Source organism: Sebastes fasciatus, chromosome 7 (genome assembly GCF_043250625.1).
Source record: "Sebastes fasciatus isolate fSebFas1 chromosome 7, fSebFas1.pri, whole genome shotgun sequence".
NCBI classification, from domain to species: domain Eukaryota; kingdom Metazoa; phylum Chordata; class Actinopteri; order Perciformes; family Sebastidae; genus Sebastes; species Sebastes fasciatus.
The window spans coordinates 36,804,256-36,826,769 of NC_133801.1; the positions used below are offsets into that span (position 1 = coordinate 36,804,256).

At 45.8% G+C, this 22,514-nt stretch overlaps 1 protein-coding gene across 5 annotated transcripts in view; it reads left to right on the plus strand.

The window, feature by feature from the left end:
* fat3a (FAT atypical cadherin 3a) overlaps positions 1 to 22,514 on the plus strand; it is a 228,643-nt gene that overhangs the window by 195,363 nt on the left and 10,766 nt on the right. For all 5 annotated transcript variants that reach the window (XR_012594613.1, XM_074640548.1, XM_074640550.1 and 2 more), the window contains 8 exons: positions 8,284 to 8,481; positions 9,600 to 10,401; positions 11,636 to 11,770; positions 11,906 to 12,060; positions 12,650 to 12,892; positions 15,035 to 15,281; positions 15,727 to 15,880; positions 17,322 to 18,022. Coding sequence is in view for 4 of the 5 variants with exons in the window: in XM_074640548.1 (XP_074496649.1) it covers positions 8,284 to 8,481; positions 9,600 to 10,401; positions 11,636 to 11,770; positions 11,906 to 12,060; positions 12,650 to 12,892; positions 15,035 to 15,281; positions 15,727 to 15,880; positions 17,322 to 18,022 (2,635 nt within the window). In the remaining variant the exon portion in view is untranslated. The remainder of the gene's footprint in view (positions 1 to 8,283; positions 8,482 to 9,599; positions 10,402 to 11,635; positions 11,771 to 11,905; positions 12,061 to 12,649; positions 12,893 to 15,034; positions 15,282 to 15,726; positions 15,881 to 17,321; positions 18,023 to 22,514) is intronic.

Below are 22,514 nucleotides of genomic sequence, written 5' to 3' on the forward strand. Positions count from 1 at the left end.
AACTCAACTGTACAGAGTTCGATCTGCCCCAAATTATCATTTGAAACATATTCCTCATTGGGTTTCATTAGCCCCGCCCACCTAAAAGTCGGCCATATTGGATTTTATGTACGATTTTCCCAATTTTTGCGTTTTATTGGCCGCGTACTTTAACAAACTCCTCCTACAGATTTGATCATATCGAGTTGATATTTGGTCAGGACCATCTCAAGACCTTTAGGATGAAAAGTTATTAAAATGGTGAGTGTTCACTTAACGAGCGGACCGTGGCGTGGCGGCCATTTTGAGCCATTCGCCAGTTATTGTAACTCAACTGTACATAGTCCGATCTGCCCCAAATCTCTCAGGTATGATGTTGCTCCAGTACTGATGACATGTATATGAAAAAATATTCTCATAGCCCCGCCCCAAGACGTTAGCCCCGCCCCCTTTCATATCTCATGAACCGTTTGTCGTACAGGCTTATGGGAGATGTCATATCACTCAGCAGAGAGTTCCTGTTTTATTCGTTAAGGGTAGCCCCGCCCCCTACACATTAGCCCCGCCCCCTTTCATAACTCATGATCCGTTTGTAGTAGAGTCTTGTGGGAAGTGTCATATCACTCAGCAGAGAGTTCCTGTTTCATTGGTAAATGTTATGCCCGCCCCCTACACATTAGCCCCGCCCCCTTTCATATCTCATGAACCGTTTGTAGTAGAGTCTTGTGGGAAGTGTCATATCACTCAGCAGAGAGTTCCTGTTTCATTGGTAAATGTTATGCCCGCCCCCTACACATTAGCCCCGCCCCCTTTCATATCTCATGAACCGTTTGTCGTAGAGTCTTGTGGGATGTGTCATATCACTCAGCAGAGAGTTCCTGTTTCATTGGTGAATGTTATGCCCGCCCCCTACACATTAGCCACGCCCCCCTTCATAACTCGTGAACCGCTTGTCGTAGAGCCTTGCGGCAGGCGTCGTGGCGCTCGTCAGAGTTTCGGTTTCGCGGTGCCCGGCCGCGTCGGTCGGCGTCCCGCCAGCAACCCCGACCCGCGAGCAGTGGCGAGGGCCCTTTCATAGCTGCGTGCAGCTCTCGTTATTCTTTTTCTGCTGGAATATCGCGTTTTTGGGACCTTAGCCATCCCCAAAAACTCACCAAAAGTGGAGTATGCGTCAGAACTGGTGGGAAATTCAATGTTGTGGAGTGACTGGGCTCGGGTTTCTCCAGGGGGCTCCATAGCGCCCCCTAACGTACGCAGTTTTTCCGAGAAAGTTTCTTCGATCTTCACGAAATTCAAGTATGTCATTGCTCACGCCCTCATACCTGGATTAAATGATTTTGAGATTTCTTCGGCCAACAGGAAGTCAGCCATGTTGGACTTCCTGCGTGATTTTAAAATTTACGAACGCATATTTGAAGACTTTTGGATGCACAAAAAATAATGAAACTTTACACACACATCCAAACTAGTAATTACTTAATTTTAGTGGTGAAATTTTGCTTGGGCGTGGCATGTTGGCTCTCTAGCGCCCCCTTATGTCTTTTAGATTTTGAACATACCTTTAGGTACTCGAAAACTCATGAAATTTGGCAAAATGATAGACACCTGTGAACTTTATGTAAATGTATAGCCATTAGGCTCAGTGTGTTTAGCCGGCTCTATAGCGCCCCCTAACGCGTTGAAATTTTAACTTTGTCAAAGTTTATCCGATATTCATGAAATTTGGTATGCATATCCCACTCATCATTTGAAACATATTCCTCATTGGGTTTCATTAGCTCCGCCCACCCAGAAGTCGGCCATATTGGATTCCATGTCATTTTTAGCGTTTTATAGGCCGCGTACTTTAACGAACTCCTCCTACAGATTTAATAAGATCGATTTGAAATTTGGTCAGGACCATCTTAAGACCTTGAGGATGAAAAGTTATTAAAATCGTGAGTTTTCACTTAACGACCTGACCGTGGCGTGGCGGCCATTTTGAGCCATTCGCCATGAAATGGAAAAATTGATATCCGCGCTCCGGTTTCACCTACAAGTACAAAATTTGGTAGACAGATGTAAGATGTGGAGAGAAACAAAAAAGCCTCTTGGAGGTATGCCCAAAACTCAACAGGAAGTCAGCCATATTTAATTTTATGTGCGATTTTGCCCATTTTTCGCCCATTTCTGGGGGGTTTTGTAGGCCGCGTACTTTAACGAACTCCTCCTACAGATTTAATCAGATCGAGTTGATATTTGGCCAGGACCATCTTAAGACCTTGAGGATGAAAAGTTATTAAAATGGTGAGTGTTCACTTAACGACCTGACCATGGCGTGGCGGCCATTTTGAGCCATTCGCCATGAAACAGGCAGTTATTGTAACTCAACTGTACATAGTCCGATCTGCCCCAAATCTCTCAGGTATGATGGTGCTCCAGTACTGATGACATGTATATGAAAAAATATACTCATAGCCCCGCCCCAAGACGTTAGCCCCGCACCCTTTCATATCTCATGAACCGTTTATAGTAGCGTCTTGTGGGATGTGTCATATAGCTCAGCAGAGAGTGGGTTAACCCTAACTCAACTGTACATAGTTCGATCTGCCCCAAATTTCTCAGGTATGATAAGGGTCCAGTCCTGATTATATGTAAATGCAAAAATATAGTCATAGCCACGCCCCCTACACAACTCATGAACCGTATGTCGTAGAGTCTTGTGGGAGGTGTCATATCACTCAGCAGAGAGTGCCTGTTTCATTGGTGAAGGTTATCCCCGCCCCCTACACATTAGCCCCGCCCCCTTTCATAACTCATGATCCGTTTGTCGTAGAGTCTTGTGGGAGGTGTTATATCACTCAGCAGAGAGTGCCTGTTAAATTGGTGTTGTTATCCCCGCCCTCTACACATTAGCCACGCCCCCCTTCATAACTCGTGAACCGCTTGTCGTAGAGCCTTGCGGCAGGCGTCATGGCGCTCGTCAGAGTTTCGGTTTCACAGTGCCCGGCCGCGTCGGTCGGCGTCCCGCCAGCATCCTCGAAGTGCAAGTAGGGGCGAGGGCCCGTTCATCGCTGCTCGCAGCTTTAATTAAAGTGCCAGGACCCAACGGTGTCCTGGCACGAAGTGCAAGGAACCTATTGTTTTTCTGCAGATTATTATTCTTTTTCTGCTGAAATATCGCGTTTTTGACGACCTTAGCCATCCCCAAAACTCACGAAAAATGGAGTATGCGTCAGAACTGGTGGGAAATTCAATGTTCTGGAGTGACTGGGCTCGGGTGTCTTCAGGGGGCTCCATAGCGCCCCCTAACGTACGCAGTTTTTCCGAGAAAGTTTCTTCGATCTTCACGAAATTCAAGTATGTCATTGCTCACGCCCTCATACCTGGATTAAATGATTTTGAGATTTCTTCGGCAAACAGGAAGTCAGCCATGTTGGACTTCCTGCGTGATTTTAGAATTTACGAACGCATATTTGAAGACTTTAGGATGCACAAAAATTTATGAAACTTTACACACACATCCAAACTAGTAATTACTTAATTTTAGTGGTGAAATTTTGCTTGGGCGTGGCATGTTGGCTCTCTAGCGCCCCCTTATGTCTTTCAGATTTTGAACATACCTTTAGGTACTCGAAAACTCATGAAATTTGGCAAAATGATAGACACCTGTGAACTTTATGTAAATGTATAGCCATTAGGCTCAGTGTGTTTAGCCGGCTCTATAGCGCCCCCTAACGCGTTGAAATTTTAACTTTGTCAAAGTTTATCCGATATTCATGAAATTTGGTATGCATATCCCACTCATCATTTGAAACATATTCCTCATTGGGTTTCATTAGCCCCGCCCACCCAGAAGTCGGCCATATTGGATTTTATGTACGATTTTCCCAATTTTTGCGTTTTATTGGCCGCGTACTTTAACGAACTCCTCCTACAGATTTGATCAGATCGAGTTGATATTTGGTCAGGACCATCTCAAGACCTTGAGGATGAAAAGTTATTAAAATGGTGAGTGTTCACTTAACGAGCGGACCGTGGCGTGGCGGCCATTTTGAGCCATTCGCCAGTTATTGTAACTCAACTGTACATAGTCCGATCTGCCCCAAATCTCTCAGGTATGATGGTGCTCCAGTACTGATGACATGTATATGAAAAAATATACTCATAGCTCCGCCCCAAGACGTTAGCCCCGCCCCCTTTCATATCTCATGAACCGTTTATAGTAGAGTCTTGTGGGATGTGTCATATCACTCAGCATAGAGTGGGTTAATCCTAACTCAACTGTACATAGTTCGATCTGCCCCAAATTTCTCAGGTATGATAAGGGTCCAGTCCTGATTATATGTAAATGCAAAAATATAGTCATAGCCACGCCCCCCTTTCATAACTCATGAACCGTTTGTCGTACAGGCTTATGGGAGGTGTTATATCACTCAGCAGAGAGTTCCTGTTTTATTGGTTAAGGGTAGCCCCGCCCCCTACACATTAGCCCCGCCCCCTTTCATAACTCATGAACTGTTTGTCGTAGAGTCTTGCGGGAGGTGTCATATCACTCAGCAGAGAGTGCCTGTTTCATTGGTAAATGTTATGCCCGCCCCCTACACATTAGCCCCGCCCCCTTTCATAACTCATGATCCGTTTGTAGTAGAGTCTTGTGGGAAGTGTCATATCACTCAGCAGAGAGTTCCTGTTTCATTGGTAAATGTTATGCCCGCCCCCTACACATTAGCCCCGCCCCCTTTCATAACTCATGATCCGTTTGTAGTAGAGTCTTGTGGGAAGTGTCATATCACTCAGCAGAGAGTTCCTGTTTCATTGGTAAATGTTATGCCCGCCCCCTACACATTAGCCCCGCCCCCTTTCATATCTCATGAACCGTTTGTAGTAGAGTCTTGTGGGATGTGTCATATCACTCAGCAGAGAGTGCCTGTTTCATTGGTGAAGGTTATGCCCGCTCCCTACACATTAGCCCCGCCCCCTTTCATAACTCATGATCCGTTTGTCGTAGAGTCTTGTGGGAAGTGTCATATAACTCAGCAGAGAGTTCCTGTTTCATTGGTGAATGTTATGCCCGCCCCCTTCACATTAGCCACGCCCCCCTTCATAACTCGTGAACCGCTTGTCGTAGAGCCTTGCGGCAGGCGTCGTGGCGCTCGTCAGAGTTTCGGTTTCGCGGTGCCCGGCCGCGTCGGTCGGCGTCCCGCCAGCAACCCCGACCCGCGAGGAGGGTCGAGGGCCCTTTCATCGCTGCTTGCAGCTTTAATTATTATTATTATTATTATTATTATTATTATTATTATTATCATCTCCTCATACCTCCTCACACCTCCTCACACCTCCTCACAACTCCTCACACCTCCTCACGCCTCCTCACAACTCCTCACACCTCCTCACAACTCGTCATACCTCCTCACACCTCCTCACAACTCCTCACACCTCCTCACACCTCCTCACGCCTACTGGCAACTCCTAACACCTCCTCACACCTCCTCACAACTCCTCACAGCTCCTCACAACTCCTCACAGCTCCTCACAATCCTCACACCTCCTCACAACTCCTCGAAGCTCCTCACAACTCCTAACACCTCCTCACACCTTCTCACAACTCCTCACAACTACTCACACCTCCTCACACTCCTCACACCTCCTCACAACTCCTAACACCTCCTCACACCTCCTCACACCTCCTCACACTCCTCACACCTCCTCACAACTCCTCACAACTTCTAACACCTCCTCACACCTCCTCACACCTCCTCACAACTCCTCACAACTCCTAACACCTCCTCACAACTACTCACAACTCCTCACACCTCCTCACACCTCCTTACAACTCCTCACAACTCCTCACACCTCCTTACACTCCTCACACCTCCTTACAACTCCTCACAACTCCTAACACCTCCTCACAACTACTCACACCTCCTCACACTCCTCACACCTCCTCACAACTCCTAACACCTCCTCACACCTCCTCACACCTCCTCACAACTACTCACACCTCCTCACACTCCTCACAACTCCTCACAACTCCTAACACCTCCTCACACCTCCTCACAACTCCTCGAAGCTCCTCACAACTCCTAACACCTCCTCACACCTTCTCACAACTCCTCACAACTCCTCACACCTCCTCACAACTCCTAACACCTCCTAACACCTCCTCACAACTCCTAACACCTCCTCACACCTTCTCACAACTCCTCACACCTCCTCACAACTCCTAACACCTCCTAACACCTCCTCACAACTCCTAACACCTCCTCACAACTCCTAACACCTCCTCACACCTCCTCACAACTCCTCACAACTCCTCACACCTCCTCACAACTCCTAACACCTCCTAACACCTCCTCACAACTCCTAACACCTCCTCACAACTCCTCACACCTCCTCACAACTCCTAACACCTCCTAACACCTCCTCACAACTCCTAACACCTCCTCACAACTCCTAACACCTCCTAACACCTCCTCACAACTCCTAACACCTCCTCACAACTCCTCACACCTCCTCACAACTCCTAACACCTCCTAACACCTCCTCACAACTCCTAACACCTCCTCACAACTCCTCACAACTCCTAACACCTCCTAACACCTCCTCACAACTCCTAACACCTCCTCACAACTCCTAACACCTCCTCACACCTCCTCACAACTCCTCAAAACTCCTCACACCTCCTCACACCTTCTCACAACTCCTCACACCTCCTCACACCTCCTCACAAATCCTCACAACTCCTCACAACTCTTTAGTCTGCCTGCTGTGGCTCAGTCAGCTTCCAGACGGTGAATGAACGCAGCCGGGTTAGGGTTAGGGTTAGAGTTAGGGTTAGTCTGCCTGCTGAGGCTCAGTCAGTTTCCAGACAGTGAATGAATGCAGCCGGGTTAGGGTTAGGGTTAGGGTTAGGGTTAGGGTTAGGGTTAGGGTTAGTCTGCTGGCTGTGGCTCAGCGCTGCTCTCATCAACCTTCCACCACACAGCGATCAGAGCTGCACTCACAGCTCAGAGAGGAGCAGGGCTCACTGGAACACATGCACATAATAACACAACCCGTTCTCATCCATCAAATACCACTGTTTTGTATCTGACAGAGCTAAAGAGGGACTTGTGCCTCGGTATCAGAAGCTGAGGGGCGTGACACAGCGGTTGTATTTGGTCACCTGAACAGGCTGCACACCCTGTGTGCTGTTATTGGCTGGTGTTACACCCCCACGTGGGGCCCAATGGCTGTTGGCTGAAGCCCAGCAGCATCCCGAGTATAGCAAAATAAGAAGAAAAGAGAAAATGCAGCAGAGGACTGCAGTGTCTGCAGAATCACACTGCTAGAGGGGAATCAGGGATGATTGAGAGGGATTCTTTTAGTATTTGTATAGTGCATATACACATATACACACGTATATATACATATACATATCAGTGTAGAATGTTTTATTTTGGTGGGTAAAGTGGTTCCTGGTAGTTCCTGTCATAGTTAGTAGCTGGTGGTCTGTAGGTAGGAAGCCATGAGGATGAATGTGGTTCATCCTCCTCTATGACCTGACTATGCCTGTCAGCTACTATGGTGTGTCCCCGAGCTTCAAGTTCAGTTTAGAAGATAAGGAATGTTTTAGTCTGAAGAATCTCCAGATAACTTAACGCTATACAAATAAATGTCATTGAATTGAGTCTTTGGGCGTTGGTGGGGTTTAATTACTGCTGAGACAATGAAATATGATCCAGGAAGTCCAGTTAGAGTGTGTCATAAAACAATAGTCAGGTGTCCATCAGCACATTCATACTGTCTTTTAAGAGAGGCCTTCCTAAAGCCGTGTCAGTGTAAGTGATGGGGACGAATCCAACAGTCCTCATTCTGGGCAAAAATGTATTCCAAATGCTATTTGAAGCCAATGTGAGGCTTCAGTGGTCTGAGTGAGACTAATCAAGTGGACATCCTCCAAAGTGACAGTCTTTTTGGTACACAGTTCCCTCCTTCTGTTTCCCTGGACAGAGGTTGTGTACTGAGTTGCAGTGGAGGGATAGTAGATCAAAGTGCAAGGAAACTGCAAGTAGAAATTGAAAGGACTGCACAAAATGTAATAATGCAGGGATTCGTTGAAGTCAACCAAACTGCAATCTTGCCATCGCATTTTCCTGGAGGAACTGACTAAAGTGGTATCTCCACAGGGAGGGGCAGGGTTAGTTCCAATACCAGTGACCATGATGATTATATGACCAGGTGCTAATATTAACTCAAATTGAAATGACGATTCAGTTCAAGTTGAATACATAATGTATCCCCAAACAGCTAGCTCTTTCTAATGGTATGTCCCCTCCCCAGGAAAACAAGCCGATCGGCACCAGCATCCTGCAGTTGTCCGTCATCGATCAGGACTCGTCCCACAACGGACAGCCCTTTGACTTCCGCATCCTGTCAGGAAATGAAGGCGGAGAGTTTGTGCTGGAGAAGGATGGAACACTGGTGGCCAATCAGGTGTTCAGGAGGGACCTGGCTACTGAATATGTTATTCTGATACAGGTAGAGTCCAACTGCTGTTTAACATCACACATGCAGAGCTGCTGTGTAACAAGAAGTCTGAATGAACTGTTCACAACGACAGCCTTTAGCAACAGCCATCACAATGTGTCCATTCTGGACAAATGGAAGCGCTCACTGATGTCAAACTTTGCAATACTCTTGTAGGTAGTTAGTTTTCTTTCTGGTACTACTGTTTCAGATTTGAGCAGAATGACAGTGAAGCAATACCTTCTGAAAGCAGCTGCACAGTAAGAGATGGAGGACAGAGTTCAGCACAAGCTAATGTGAGGTTGACAAGTGCATATTATTCCAGTATCTGTCTTTTAGAACAGAATTCTCTCTTTATGTTTGCCAGTATTTCCTGAGTGTTTTTACTTTGTAAAAAAGAAAAAAAGTGTGTCCAAGTTTACTTTGTCTCATCTGACATAAGATCAGCAGACCACCAGCCTCTTAAGGGAATGCATAAAATACATAAAATGCATAAAATAATAAATAAATTAGCATATAATTTTCCTCTAAAAATCTACCCAAGTAAGAATAAAGAGTATATGCTGCATTTAAACTACTCCAACAGGTACAATTTACTCATTTAAATTGACATGTAATGGAGTAAATGTAACTGTTAACCCACCTCTGCAGATGAGTGCTCTAATCTGCGTTAAACTGCATTCACACCAAATCAAGCACTGTGGCGATTAGCGCAGGGTTGTGCAGCGGTGAGGGAGTGTCACCTATTAATGGCCCACTAACGCCAAGCAACTGCACAAAGATTAATGTCTTTGTTCCCTCCTGGCTCCGGTTATGGGATTGGCCACCGCAGCGTGACGCTGGGTTGTGTTGATTCTGTTTCAGCTTTTTGCCGCAGGCCGCTGGGGTTGTTTTCAGCATCCCTGCGGTCCCCAGTACCACAGATAAACACACTACTGTACCTTCAACACACATTGAAATGAAAGAGAGGACTAGCCTTTTCGCCGCAATGCCCGATTTGGTGAATGCAGCCTTAATGAACTTCCTGACCAAAGATGTGAATGTGATGAGAAGAAGATGTTACCAGGAGGAATGCTCCTGTCCCCTTGTCCTTTCATTATGTCCTGTCTGTTCTGTCCCCGTTGTCCCAGGTGAGCGACTCGGGGAAGCCTCGTCTCTCCTCCTCCTCCATGCTCACTGTCAGGGTTATTGAGGAGAGCCTTCACCGGCCTGTGGCGTTGCCACTGGAAGTTCATATCGTCACTATGGAGGACGAGTTTCCTGGTGGTGTGATTGGCCAACTGCACGCCACCGATGCTGACCCGTATGATGCGCTGACCTTTGGCCATGCCCCCCCAGCCCAGCGCAGTCTCTTTAAGATCAGTCCTCGTGACGGAAAGATCATCGCCCTGGGCGGGTTGGATGCAGGCAGGTACTCCCTCAACGCCAGCGTTAGTGACGGCCGCTTCGCTGTGCCCGTGCCCGTGAGCGTGCATGTGGAGCAGGCGACACCAGAGATGCTGCGTGAGGCAGTGACGGTACGCTTTGAGAGCGTGGCACCGCGGGACTTTGTGGCGTTGCACCTGAAGAGTGTGTTGAAGGTTCTGCAGCAGGCAGCTGCATCGCAGCAGCAGGACACACTGCACCTGCTCAGTCTGCAGCCAGTCGGCGGAACGCAACAGCTGGACATGCTCGTTGCCGTGGAAACAGCAAGGGGTGGGTACTACAAGGCGGCTTACCTCACCCAGAAACTCAGTGCATCACGCCGGCAGCTGGAGGAGGTCCTCAGAGTGTCAGCTATCCTAGATAAGAACTGCTCGGGGCTGGAGTGTCGCGGGGCGCAGTGCGAACAGAGCATCATCTTGGACTCACACAGCCTGGCTACATACAGCACGCCACGGGTCAGCTTCGTCTCACCACGCTTCCACCGGACATCGCGCTGCACATGCAATGGTGAGTGATAGTATCTAGTAAATGTGCACAGGCACACATTGTTCATATATTTGGGTAGTTCTGTAAGAGACGGCATAAGTGAAACTTATAAGTGAACTTCAGTATTTTGTTCCAAAAGTAAAAAAGTCATTCCTGGACCAGAGCCTCAACAGTGAGCAGTCCCAGAACCCGTCGGCTAACGGTCCGTCAGACACTGACTTCGTTTCTGGGGGCAACCACCAATATTTCTGTGGTTCCGTGTAGCCAGCAAATATCCGGGCTCATTGTTTACAGTCCAATTAGCAACTTGAGACGTAAGACTGGAGTTAGAGTTGAGAGAAGACGTCTACGACGGGATTGTTTCACCAGTAACCAGCCTGGAACGTTGTTTTTAAAAAGCCAAATGATCACATTGTAATGGTTCCCACATTACATTCCAGCCAATGAGTTCGTCCTCTTTGCTCTCTATACTGACTGATTACCTGCATTCAACCAAAGCCCGCTCCAAAATGATTGGTCGATACTACTCGGACTACAAAAGGAAACCAGAACTCTTACGGTACCAAAATCTGGGCCCGTTGCTACAGGTTCTACATTCATATGGGGATATCTGGTTGTAGAGATTAGATGCTGTGTTGCTCGCTTCATATGTATTGATAAGCACGATAGTTTAAAAAAAAAAAATTCAGTATTGTATTTTATTTATTATTTCTGTTTTTAGTGGCCTTTAACAAACACAATTTCCCAGAAGCCCTCGACTTTCACAGCCTAACTGTCGCGGCTCAATAAAAGAAAATGGAAAAGAAATGGAGGGGGTGCAGTTAGCTGGTTAGCTCGGACATGTCTTAATAACAGCAGGACAGAGACGGCACAGGTTACGGCTAGAAAACTGGAAAATATAAGTGAGTGTTGGTGGTAAAATAATTGTTAGAAGAAAATTGCAAAGCTGCAAAGTGCTGTAGTGGATGCTCATTTGAATATGGACGGTAAACCCAAAGAACACGCTTCATCCTTTCACAGAGATTGATGGATGAAATGCTCATTGAGCTAAAGGAACCAGGGCTGAAATGGTTTATTATACAGTTTATTATAAATACGGATAATATTGCAAACACTTTTTTTATATTTCCTCTGTTTTTCTTTCTATTTTAAGGCTGTCATGTTCTTCATGGTAGTACAAGTGTATTTTCTTTCTGTCCTGGTGTGTGTGTGTGTGTGTGTGTGTGTGTGTGTGTGTGTGTGTGTGTGTGTGCAGATGCCTCCTGTGCTGTCCTGTCAGAACAGTGTGAGGACCAGCCGTGTCCAGCAGACATGCAGTGTGTTTCTATCGAGGCCTCCAGGGGGCGCTACGCATGCCAGTGTCCTCCAGGCAAACTGGGAGAGTGTGCAGGTGTGAGACACTAAATTATCATCATTTCATGTATGTAAATAATACATGCAACAACATGTTGTACGTGCTTACAGTATCATGTGCTCTGGACTGTGATTCAGTAACCATGTGTCCGGTGGGGGCGGGGGGGTACAGGCCATTCGTCTCTGAGTTTCTCAGGTAACAGCTACATCAAGTACCGACTGACGGACCGGCTGCAGACGGAGCTGAAACTCAGCCTGAGAATCCGAACGCTGCAGAGCAGAGGCATCATTATGTACACACACACTGAGCCCTGCACCGTCCTCAAGGTACACACACACACACACACACGCACACACACACACGCACACACACTGAGCCCTGCACCGTCCTCAAGGTACAGCACACACACACACACACACACACACACACACTGAGCCCTGCACCGTGCTCAAGGTACACACACACACACTGAGCTCAAGGTACACACCTAAAATGAGAAAGTTTGTGACGCGGCAGCCATGTTGAGATCTGGTGAAGGAACGCCAAGTTCCGGTCACATGACCGGAGCACAGCCAATAGGAATGTTCTAAAGCCTGAAAACAGAGCCATGAGGAGGAACAGAAGTCTAGTTTTCTCTCAGAACACTTCAATTACAATATGCTGAAAGGTTATTATGGAGGTTTTAGCTCAATGATGCCAGAAACAAAATATATATAATACAAAAATATTCTGCCTACTGCAGCTTTAATACACACTTTCCATAAATATGATCCTGAACTGTTTGTATGACAGTTTGATAGAAGACATTTAATGAACTGCCTGATGAGATATACTGTGCAACATTAAAGTTGTGTGCGTGTGCGTGTGCGTGTGCGTGTGCGTGTGCGTGTGCGTGTGTGTGTGTGTGTTGTGCAGTTGGAGGAGGGGAAGCTGTGGTTCCAGCTGGCCTGTGGCCTCGGCAGTGCAGGCGGTGACAGTCCCGACATGTTGGGCATCTCCGGCCGTCGTATCAATGATGGCAGCTGGCACACGGTGGCTCTGGAACTGAACCGGAACTTCAGCAGCCTGGCGCTGGACGACAGCTACGTAGAGCAACGCCGTGGACCTCCGTTCATGCAACCGCTTGCTCCAGACAGAACCGTCTACTTTGGAGCTCTGGTCAGTCCATGAGTAGCTGTAGCTGCCACAAGGGTTTCAGATGGTCAATGGGAAGTAGCAGCGCGCACAGCTACAAATGCACGGTGGTGCACGGCACTAGAGGCCATCTTCATCATCAACACTGATGAAGATGATGGCCTCTAGCTAAAACACATGGTTGTTTTGGCTTCCAAAAGAAGTGGTTTGGATATAAAGATGTGGTTCAGATGTGGAACAGGTTGTAATGTCTACAGGATGTGAAACAATCTGTTCTAGAGTTACACCCTGTTCCACACACACTTCTCTCTTCAAACTAACAATCTGTTCTAGAGTTACACTCTGTTCCACACACACTTCTCTCTTCAAACTAACAATCTGTTCTAGAGTTACACCCTGTTCCACACACACTTCTCTCTTCAAACTAACAATCTGTTCTAGAGTTACACCCTGTTCCACACACACTTCTCTCATCAAACTAACAATCTACAACAACATTTACAGCTCTTTATATTTACCAGCTTATTTGTTCTGCATATTTATACAGACCCAGCAATTATTACACATTATGCATCATAATTATCCGTTGCTATGTACAGCAGACCGTTGCTATGTATAACAGACCGTTGCTATGTATAACAGACCGTTGCTACGTATAACAGACCGTTGCTACATATAGTAGACCGTTGCTATGTATAACAGACCGTTGCTACGTATAACAGACCGTTGCTACATATAGTAGACCGTTGCTATGTATAACAGACCGTTGCTACGTATAGCAGACCATTGCTACATAGAGTAGACCGTTGCTATGTATAACAGACCGTTGCTACGTATAGCAGACCGTTGCTACATATAGTAGACCGTTGCTATATATAACGGACCGTTGCTACGTATAACAGACTGTTGCGATGTGTAGCAGACCGTTGCTACGTATAACAGACTGTTGCTATGTGTAGCAGACCGTTGCTACGTATAACAGACCGTTGTTATGTATAACAGACCGTTGCTACATATAGTAGACCGTTGCTATGTATAACAGGCCGTTGCTACGTATAACAGACCGTTGCTACATATAGTAGACCGTTGCTATGTATAACAGACCGTTGCTATGTATAACAGGCCGTTGCTACGTATAACAGACCGTTGCTACATATAGTAGACTGTTGCTATGTATAACAGACCGTTGCTAAGTATAACAGACCGTTGCTACATATAGTAGACCGTTGCTATATATAACGGACCGTTGCTATGTATAACTGACTGTTGCGATGTGTAGCAGACCGTTGCTTCGTATAACAGACTGTTGCTATGTGTAGCAGACCGTTGTTACGTATAACAAACTGTTGCTATGTATAGCAGACCGTTGCTACGTATAACAGACTGTTGCTATGTATAGCAGACCGTTGCTACGTATAACAGACTGTTGCTATGTATAGCAGACCGTTGCTACGTATAACAGACTGTTGCTATGTATAGCAGACCGTTGCTACGTATAACAGACTGTTGCTATGTATAGCAGACCGTTGCTACGTATAACAGACTGTTGCTATGTGAAGCAGACCGTTGCTATGTATAACAGACCGTTGCTATGTGTAGCAGACCGTTGCTACGTATAACAGACCGTTGCTACATATAGTAGACCGTTGCTATGTATAACAGACCATTGCTACATATAGTAGACCGTTGCTATGTATAGCAGACTGTTGCTACGTATAACAGACTGTTGCTATGTGTAGCAGACCGTTGCTATGTGTAGCAGACCGTTGCTGTGTATAGCAGACCGTTGCTATGTATAGCAGACCATTGCTATGGGCACAGCTCTGATGTCGGACTCTGGCGGACTGTTTTTGCGTCAAAATATTGATATCTTCAGTAAGTAACCGTGTAATAAACTGCAGCCTGCAGCATCGCCCTGTCTGGGATTCTTTTACAACATCGACCGGCTCGCTGTACATTATCCCTTACTTAATGTTTGGAGAAAGAAAAGGCATGACTTACCTGAGAGTTCTCACAAATATTGTGCGTGTGTGTGTGTGTGTGTGTGTGTGTGTGTGTGTGTGTGTTCGTGTGTGTGTGTTCGTGCGTGCGCGCGCGCGCGCGTGTGTAAATCTTGAGGGTATCTTTGTAGCCTGATGAATGAATTTCTGACCCTTCTCCCCGAAGGTGCAGCCCCCCAACTCTCGCAGCCTCATGGACTCCCAGAAGGACCCGCGGGTGCTGGAGGGTTTCCAGGGCTGCCTGGACTCGGTCACGCTGAACAACAACGAGCTGCCGCTGCAGAACAAGCGCTCGCGGTACGCGGAGGTGGTGGGACTGACGGAGCTGAAGCTGGGCTGCATCCTGTATCCTGACGCCTGCCTGCAGCAGCCCTGTCGTAACGGAGCCACGTGCAGCAGCCTGCCCTCTGGTGGTGAGGAACAGCAAATACATTTAGTGTCTTCATTATATTTTGTATAAAAAACTTTAGTTTAACAATTTGGTTCAATTGTGCTGTGTGGTTGTACTCACTGATTTCATAGGTTAGTGTGTGTTTGGCCATGCAGCGCTGTAAACACTAAACCACTGACTGTCTCTATGTCTGTCTGTCTCTCTGTCTGTCTGTCTGTCTGTCTGTCTCTCTGTCTGTCTGTGTGTCTGTCTGTCTGTCTGTCTCTCTGTCTATCTGTCTGTCTGTCTGTCTCTCTGTCTATCTGTCTGTCTGTCTGTCTGTCTGTCTGTCTGTCTGTCTGTCTCTCTGTCTGTCTGTCTGTGTGTCTGTCTGTCTGTCTGTCTCTCTGTCTATCTGTCTGTCTGTCTGTCTGTCTGTCTGTCTGTCTGTCTGTCTCTCTGTCTGTCTGTCTGTCTGTGTGTCTCAGGGTTCTCATGCAGCTGTAACCCCCAGTACACCGGAGGGCGCTGTGAGATGGAGATAACGGCGTGCGTACCCAACCCCTGTCAGAACGGTGGCACATGTAAGCCCATCGGCAACGCCTTCCTCTGCAGCTGCAGGAGAGGCTTCAAGAGTCTGACGTGAGTTCCCTTCCAAACACACAAACCTGAACTGAAAGTCTACAGAGGACATAATCCCTTAAAGTACTGTCAGTGGGATCTGTGGGTTAATCAGAGGAACTGAAGGATGCTAATAAAACAACAACTATGAGATCCCATTAAATAGTGAATGGGCTGCATTCATATAGAGTCAGTGTTTTATTCCTCCGCTGGTGGTAGGCTGCCATGACAGACTCAGCCTGTTCCTCACTCACAACGTTGGGGTTCAGTATCCTGGCCAAGGGGATCAAACCATTGTCCTTCTGATTAGTGGACGACCGCTCTACCTCCTGAGCCACAGATGCATCACCTCCACTGTCAGCTGGAGCCGATCCCAGCTGACATTGGGTACACCCTGGACAGGTCTCCAGACTATCATAGGACTGACACATAGAGACAGACAACCATTGAGATCTGCATCATGTCTCTAGTCCTCCACCTACTGTGCACCTTGAAACGTGCTCATGTTTTCTACAGTAGGTCTTCAGTGCAGCTGTCTGCGTCCCTCTCCTTACAACCATAGCAACAGTACGCCACGCAGCCTGACTATCTTCAGTTCAATCCTCACAAACTGTTGAACTATTCCTTTAAGAAGACGCACGCAGAGACCAGCCAGGATTCATGTGGGAGGCTCCAGGAGCGGCACAACCCTTCTAAATTTGTGCTGATTTATTATTTGTTGTCTTATTCCCGCGGCTCAAATTGCCGTGAGCTGGAGTGAGCTATAAACATGAAACTTGGCACAATAACTAGAAATGATGTGCAAATGCTTCTCAAGAAATATGACATTAATCGGCCACATGGTGGCGCTGTAATTAACGCCCAAAAACGTGATTTTGGAAAGGCCACGCCCCTCACCGTAAGTCCAATTGACTTGAAATTTACACACATATGCAGAATATTCATCTTATTCCACATGGTCTGACGGTATACTGTATATAGTGTATCATCACAGTGTATCGAACTCTCTAGATGTCTTATTGTATTCATATTTCCTCCAAATTCAACAGATTTGTTATCTTTAGGAACTTTGGGATCTCTAAAAGAAAGAAGATCCAGTTTAGTGGCTTTGTGGAGTTTGTAATGACTGAGCCACCGATGTGTAAATGACATTAAACTGTTAAAACACTGGAGTTGGTGAGTAAGAGGTGTCCTTTCTAGCCTCCACCAGTCACCTTACACTCTCTTTGAATTAGTTTCAAGCTAAATGGCAGAACAAAGTGCACACAGCAGCCTGATCATGTTAAAGACAAAGGGACGGTGTTAGGGGGAGCCCACACAGGGACTACTTTTTCTGAAATCTATCCGCAGTGCATTTCATCTCTCTCTTGGAAAACAATCCATCTGGGAGCATTCAGCAGTCAGAAGTTATTTATCTCACACCAGTCTCTTCTCCTCTTTCCTCCATCCCTCCATCCTGCAGCTGTGAGGAAGATGTGAACGAATGTGACCGTAGTAATCCGGAGGGCGAGTGTGAGAACGGCGGCGTCTGCGTCAACACTCACGGTTCCTTCTACTGTAACTGCACAGCGGGCTTCGTGGGCCAGCGCTGTGGCCTGCGGCCCGTCGTCGTCCCCGACATGCAGGCGGGTCACACCGTGGTCGGTAAAGAGGAGCTGATCGGGATCGCTGTGGTGCTTTTTGTCATCATCACCCTCATCATCCTCTTCATCGCTTTCCGCAAGAAGGTTTTCCAGAAGAACTACTCGCGGAACAACCTGTCTCTGGTCCAGGACCCGGCCACCGCAGCGCTCCTCAACAAGGCCAACGGGGTTCAGTTTAAGACCCTGCACTGCACATCCGGGGACCCTCTCAACCTGTACTCGGAGCCCACCATGGTGGGAGGGGTTGGGATGATGGGACCTCCACAGGTCCCTGTGAGACCCATGGCATACACGCCCTGTTTCCAAGGAGACCCGCGCTCCACGCTGGAGAAGATGGTGGATGGGCGCTGTGTGGAGCATACAGAGATGAGCACCTTTCACCCAGAGTCACCAAGGATCCTGTCAGGAAGCACCAGAAGGGGGGTGGTGGTGTGCAGCGTGGCCCCCAACCTGCCTCCAGTGTCGCCCTGTCGCTCAGACTGTGACTCCTTACGTAAGAGCCCATGGGACAGTGATGAGGGTGAGTGGTGTGTTTTTACTGCAGCGCCTGCTCAAGTATAGACAGTTAGAATCAGTTCAGGTTAATGAAGTACTACTAATGAAGTTAGTGAGAGAACCTTACTGGTTCCATACGTGCACATGTACTTTACAATCCAAACAACTGCTTTTTTAATCCATAATTTGTAATCTCAATTTATTGTCTGAAGTTGGGCTCCAGGTATTGTGAGTGTTAGCAGCAGTCTAGCCGCTCTGTTTTGGTATCTGGATGAATACAAAATACTGAATTCATTACTTTAAATCTAATATTGATCGATAGCATTGTTATTACATTCATTCAATAATGAACCCTCATCCTACCAGCTGGCCCCCTCAAACCCCAGACCTCCACTCTTTGTCATGTCACAGCTGCTTTATTCTATCATTCCTATTTTTCATGTCATTGACTTTGTCAATCACTTTATTCCTGATGACTTCATACAATTGTTTTCTGTTTTAATTAGTGCTTCTTAAAAAGAGCAATGTGTCAGGGTCCTGGGGACCCCAGTCAGGACCAACTGTAGCCTGTGCAGTTCAAATAGATCAGATAGAACAGATGGATGAAATGTTTGCTGTGGCTCCTGATTTAAAGTCTATCAGGGGGAGTAGGGACACTCACACAGATCTCCTCATGAACTCAGTCTATTTTCATTTTATACAATATGCAAATTAACTGTTACTTCACTATAATGATAATATACTCTTTTTTATTACATTACTAAAAATGTTTTGAGAAGAACTAAGTTAACATTTTGTAATAATGGTTATTTCTTAAAGTAGTTTATTCTTGGCGTCCATTTGGTGGTCCTTGTACATTAAATTGGTTTGTATGATTATCTAGACTTTTATTATGTAGACCATGTAGACTGTTCAACAGGGTAAACAGATAACACTGTGTAGCCTAATGCAGTGCGAAATATAAGTTGTCAAACCATGGTCAGTGTCATCTAAATGAGCTGCTTCAGATATACTTCCTTTTAACACCAGTTCAAATGTTCATATTTTGAGCATGGAAGTTAGGGATGACCCGATCCGGGTCCTTTAATAAAGGATAGGTACCTGACATCTGGTTCTTTTGTTTCTCTAAATGATGTCCCTACACACACGTGGACAAAATTATTGGTACCCTTCCGTTAAAGAAAGAAAAACCCACAATGGTCACTGAAATAACTTGAAACTGACAAAAGTAATAATAAATAAAAATTTACTGAAAATGAGCTAATGAAAATCAGACATTGCTTTTGAATTGTGGTTCAACAGAATCATTTTAAAAAACAAACTAATGAAACAGACCTGGACAAAAATTATGGTACCCCTAGAAAAGATTGAAAATAATTTGACCATAGGGACATGTTAAACTAAGGTGTGTCCTGTAAATAGCATCACAGGTGTCTTCAAACTTGTAATCAGTCAGTCAGTCAGTCTCACTGTGCTGTTTGGTATCATGGTGTGTTCCACACTGAACATGGTGCACAGAAAGCTAAAGATAGAGTTGTCTCAGGAGATTAGAAATAAAATGATAGACCTTCATGTTAAAGGTAAAGGCTATAAGACCATCTCCAAGCAGCTTGAGGTTCTTGTGACTACAGTTGCACATATCATTCAGAAGTTTAAGGTCCATGGGACTGTAGCCAACCTCCCTGGACGTGGCCGCAAGAGGAAAATTGATGACAAATTGAAGAGACGGATAATACGAATGGTAACCAAAGAGCCCAGAACAACTTCCAAAGAGATTAGAGGTGAACTCCAAGGTCAAGGTACATCAGTGTCAGATCGCACCATCCGTCACTGTTTGAGCCAAAATGGACTTAATGGAAGACGACCCAGGAGGACACCAAATCATAAAAAAGCGAGACTGGAATTTGCCAAAATGCATATTGACAAGCCACAAAGCTTCTGGGAGAATGTCCTTTGGACAGATGAGACAAAACTGGAGCTTTTTGGCAAGTCACATCAGCTCTATGTTCACAGACGCAAAAATGAAGCATACAAAGAAAAGAACACTGTACCTAATGTGAAACATGGAGGAGGCTCGGTTATGTTCTGGGGCTGCTTTGCTGCATCTGGCACAGGGTGTCTTGAATCTGTGCAGGGTACAATGAAATCTTAAGACTATCAAGACATTCTGGAGCGAAATGTGCTGCCCAGTGTCAGAATGCTTGGTCTCAGTTGCAGGTCATGGGTCCTCAAACAGGATAATGACCCAAAACACAGCTAAAAACACCCAAGAATGGCTAAGAACAAAACATTGGACTATTCTGAAGTGGCCTTCTGTGAGCCCTGATCTAAATCCTATTGAACATCTGTGGAAGGAGCTGAAACATGCAGTCTGGAGAAGGCACCCTTCAAACCTGAGACAGCTAGAGCAGTTTGCTCACGAGGAGTGGGCCAAAATACCTGTCGACAGGTGCAGAAGTCTCATTGAGAGTTACAGAAATCACTTGATTGCAGTGATTGCCTGAAAAGATTGTGCAACAAAATATTAAGTTAAGGGTACCATCATTTTTGTCCAGGCCAGTTTCCTTAGTTTGTTTTTTAAAAAGATAATGTTGACCCACAATTCAAAAGCAATGTCTGATTTTCATTAGTTAATTTTCAGTAAATTTTTATTTATTATTACTTTTGTCAGTTTCAAGTTATTTCAGTAACCATTGTGGGTTTTTCTTTCTTTAACGGAAGGGTACCAACGATTTTGTCCACGTGTGTACGTATCTATAATATCTATTGGTTTGATTGGTGGACCTCTGAGTGGTAACTGCTGCATAGAGAAAGAAGCTGCTCTGTTTCACCTGTTGTAGAGAAGAAGAGGCCTAATGGGGTTAGGTTAACTAATCCACTGTGTGTGCTTACATGCACTTTCATGTCTAAATGGATTACTTTTACCGTGTGTCCTCACATTTCACTGTGTAAGGAAAGATCATTAACATCCATCAGTTCTCTTTGCTGAAGTCACATGTGTACGTCAACAGTTGGGCTTATCAGACCTTCCATCACGTGTGGAAAACAAATCTTTTCTACTGATCATTTATGAGTTCAGTTTGTACTCGGCCTGCACTGATATGTACTACTTCCAGGAAATAGCCACAGCCTCACTGACATCAGATGTAACCATCTCCAGTCTACTCGGCTAAGTGTCAGTGGAAGCATTCCAACCTAAAACAGGTGTTCAGTCCTGTGACCTCACCCTCGCTGTCCTGACTCACAATCAGGAACACTTGATTGATCCCTGCTGAGAAACTAGGACATTATAATACAAGAATAATAGAAATAAGGGAGTATGTAAAGGTCAAATTACATACATATGCTGCCATATACACAAAATATGTAGAGTAATATAAATAAATAATACAAATATGAATTAAGAAATGAGAAGTATAAGAAATATGTACAAATATGTGCATCAAACATATACAATACATAACCACAGTGTAAATAAGTAAACACAAAATAAATCAAAACAGTGAGAAGTTGTTGGATCTATTAAGTGTGTTAAATATAAATGCAAGATATATACAGTATATATAAACTGGAAAAACAAAGTTTGGAAACTTGTGTTTGGTCGATTATTTCTCTGTTGTTACAATGCTAATGGTCATTGTATTTTACATCGTTGGAAAGCCTGTTTCTTTACCTTCGCAATGATGTCCAACTTGTAAGGATCATGCATTTGTGGGATGAGCAGCACAGCTGATTATATGGGTAGCGCCCAAGAAAAATTTGCCAAAATGCTCTGCCAATGGTAAACAGTGTATTCTCCTGTTGGTGTTGACTCTTGTTTTGAGTTGTTTGGTGGATTGGATGATTGAACTCTCTATCAGTAACAAGGAACAAACATGACATATTGGCAATTTGACACTTTATTCATTTAATACACCGTCAGGAGCCTCAGTAGCGGTGGAAGATCCATAAGCAGCCACAACAGCCTGGCACCTCCTCCTCATGCTGGTCACCAACCTGGTCACATGTTGCTGTGGGATGGAGTTCCATTCCTCAACCAGGATTCCTTGCAGGTCAGCCAGCGTGGTTGTGTTGGTCACTCTAACACGTACAGCACGCCCAAGCTGATTCTACAAGTGTTGAATTGGGTTGAGGTCTGGACTCTTGGCAGGCCGTTCCATTCTCTCTGCTCCCACATTGTGGAGGTAGTCTGTGATAACCCTGGCTCTGTGGGGGCGAGCGTTGTCATCTTGGAGGATGAAGTTAGGTCCCAGATTGTGGAGATATGGGATTGCCACTGGCTGCAGCATCTCATCCCAATATCTCTCTGCATTGAGATGGACTTCAACGATGACAACCCTTGTTTTGCCAGTGAGGGAGATGCCACCCCACACCATGACACTGCCCCCACCAAAAGCTGTTACTTCATCGGTGCACCAATCAGCATAGCGTTCTCCACGTCGTCTCCATACTTTGACCCTGCCATCCAACTTTGGCAGACAGAACCTGGACTCATCACTGAACATGACATTCCCCCA